Genomic DNA, 2,500 nt, shown 5'->3' on the forward strand with positions numbered 1-2,500 from the left:
GGAATGAGCTTCACCTCTGAAGCTCCTCTCAGCTGAGAGCAGAACATGTTAACTCAGCCCAGCATTAAGCTGAACACACACACACACACACACACACACATACACCAGGAAAAACTCCACTTAATACATTTCAGCTTCAATGAATACTTTAACTCTGCTTTTCAAACAAAGCTTTGAGAGCAGAGACTTTCCCTTATATGAACACATGTGGCTCTTTTATATTTAACCATTATTTTGCAAGAGGTGTGTGAGGTGTGTGTGTGTGTGTGTGTGTGTGTGTGTGTGTGTGTGTGTGTGTTTGTTTCCTCACCCTGAGCTTCTGCTTCTCGGTCAGCAGGTTGTTGTCCTCGTCGCGCTCGTACAAGGTGACCAGCACGTTCTTCAGCCAGTCCCTCATACGCAGGGGGAACTCACTCAGCTCCATGTCCACACAGGCCTCGATGTCTGCAGAGGACAGGAACAGGTTAACATCAGGAGATGATACATATTACTGCCTCTCTTCATATGATCCTCAATGATCTTCTAGAAGCTTCATCATTGTGGTATTGTGACTAGAGGTTGGATCTCCATGTGGGCCCTTCAGTCCAGGCTCATATCTGCACACACTCTGCTAGTCTGAACAGAATCAGAATGCAGCTGCGTGTCTGGACTGGTCCACACACACACACACACACACACACACACCCTCCCCCCTCTGTGTGAAGAATGTGGGCGTGGGCTGCCAGATAATGAGCTGAACTTCTCTTAGTGCCTGAAGAATCTCAAGGCTTCATGTCACTCAAACATGCTGGACTGCAAACCTACTTTGTTTAGAGATTCTACCACCAGCAGAGGTTCTCAAACAGTGAGGCAAGTGGACACGGAAAATCAATGGTGATTTTGTTTGTGGCAGGACTTTCATTGTGTTCTATCTTCTCACTGCTTTGAACGGATCTGGATGGATGTAACCGTATGAAGGAGCAGAGGGAGTCCAAGTCTGAGCCTGAGTCCTGATGAGTGAGGGTGTGTCTGAAGGTAAAGCTCCATCAGGGAGGGGGACTCACGTTTGCAGGGTCCGATGTAGTCCAGGTGCAGCTTGTGGCCCTTCTTGGTTCCCTCCAGGGCGCACTTAGTGGCAAAGAAGTGGCAGGAGGTATCGTAGGTTTTGTTGTCTGTACCGCAAACCTGGAACAGGAGGAGCAGACGGGTTTTGGGGTCAGACTCTGGACTCCTGAGGGCCGTACAGTCACTGATCTGGTGTTTGGGTCTTACGTGCTCAAACTCTCCCTCTGCGATGGGACAGGTGGACGGGTCCTGGCACACACACATGGGGGTGTTGCTCTCGTCCACCTCACACACTTTACCCTTCTTGCAGTGGTGGTCCAGGCAGGCGTCTGCAGAAGAACACACACACACACACACATACACACACACACACACAATGAGACCCAGAGCCACGGGGTCACACACAGAGATCACATGACACCAGTGTGTGAGTGGACATGTGTGCATACACACTGAAGGCAGGCAGGCAGGCAGGCAGGCAGGCAGGCAGGCAGACAGACAGACAGACAGACAGACAGACAGACAGACAGACAGACAGACAGACAGGCAGGCAGGCAGACAGGCAGACAGACAGTGCCTGTTTTCCAGCTCTCTATCTAACTCTTATAACTTGGTTCTGTCTCCCTCTCTCTATTTGTAGGTTTTGTTGTGACTTGTTCAGGCAGAACAAAATGTCCCAGCCCTCTTCTTCAGTGTGTGAGTGTGTGTGTGTGGGCTGTGTGTGTGTAGGCTTCTATATCGGCCCAGTGTGTCATTACAGCAGGAGGTGCTCTGTCATTAGGCCTCTGCCTCACTGCCAGTATGACCATAAACACACACACACACACACACGCACACACACACACACACACACACACACACACACACACACACACACACACACACACACACACACAGACCTATCCTCAAACGCTTAAACATCCTCCATATGTCCTTTATTTAGTGGAAGTTACAGCTGTGTGTGTGTGTGTGTGTGTGTGTGTGTGTGTGTGTGTGTGTGGAGTTGCAGGACTTTAGACTTACTTGTGTCTAAAGCAGTGATGATTAAACACAAGATCATACAACATGTGATGTGTTTCTGTCTTCTACGGACAAAGATCAGAGCCCAGACCTGCATCTCTGTCTCATGTGACTCCTATAATCTGACCTCTTGACCTTATAAACCTCCAGATGCAGATCCATTCAGCCTGTTTGTCCTTCTCTGAATCATCTTCATCTCAGCTCCATGATGCTACTAGTTGATGTTTGTAGCTCTGCTAGACACTCGGCTCTGCCTGGAGACACAGAGCTCCTATCTGAAGAGGACTGAGGGACCAGCAGATCCTGATCCTACTGATCCAGATCCTACTGATCCAGGTCCTACTGATCCAGATCCTGCTGACCTAGATCCTACTTACCCAGACCCTACTGATTTAGATCCTACTGATCCAGATCCTACTGATCCAGATCCTACTGA

At 49.2% G+C, this 2,500-nt stretch overlaps 1 protein-coding gene across 1 annotated transcript in view; it reads right to left on the bottom strand.

Annotated features, from left to right (window-relative positions):
- Nucleotides 1–2,500, bottom strand: part of sparc (secreted protein, acidic, cysteine-rich (osteonectin)) — a 12,351-nt gene that overhangs the window by 2,405 nt on the left and 7,446 nt on the right. The window contains exons 5-7 of the mRNA XM_076139816.1: nucleotides 1,252–1,373; nucleotides 1,044–1,164; nucleotides 311–444 (exon numbers count right to left, since the gene is read on the bottom strand). Of these exons, the coding sequence (XP_075995931.1) occupies nucleotides 311–444; nucleotides 1,044–1,164; nucleotides 1,252–1,373 (377 nt within the window). The remainder of the gene's footprint in view (nucleotides 1–310; nucleotides 445–1,043; nucleotides 1,165–1,251; nucleotides 1,374–2,500) is intronic.

Source organism: Genypterus blacodes, unplaced genomic scaffold (genome assembly GCF_046128005.1).
Source record: "Genypterus blacodes isolate CSIRO-AG114 ecotype Tasmania unplaced genomic scaffold, CSIRO-AGI_Gbla_v1 ptg000458l_1, whole genome shotgun sequence".
NCBI lineage: Eukaryota > Metazoa > Chordata > Actinopteri > Ophidiiformes > Ophidiidae > Genypterus > Genypterus blacodes.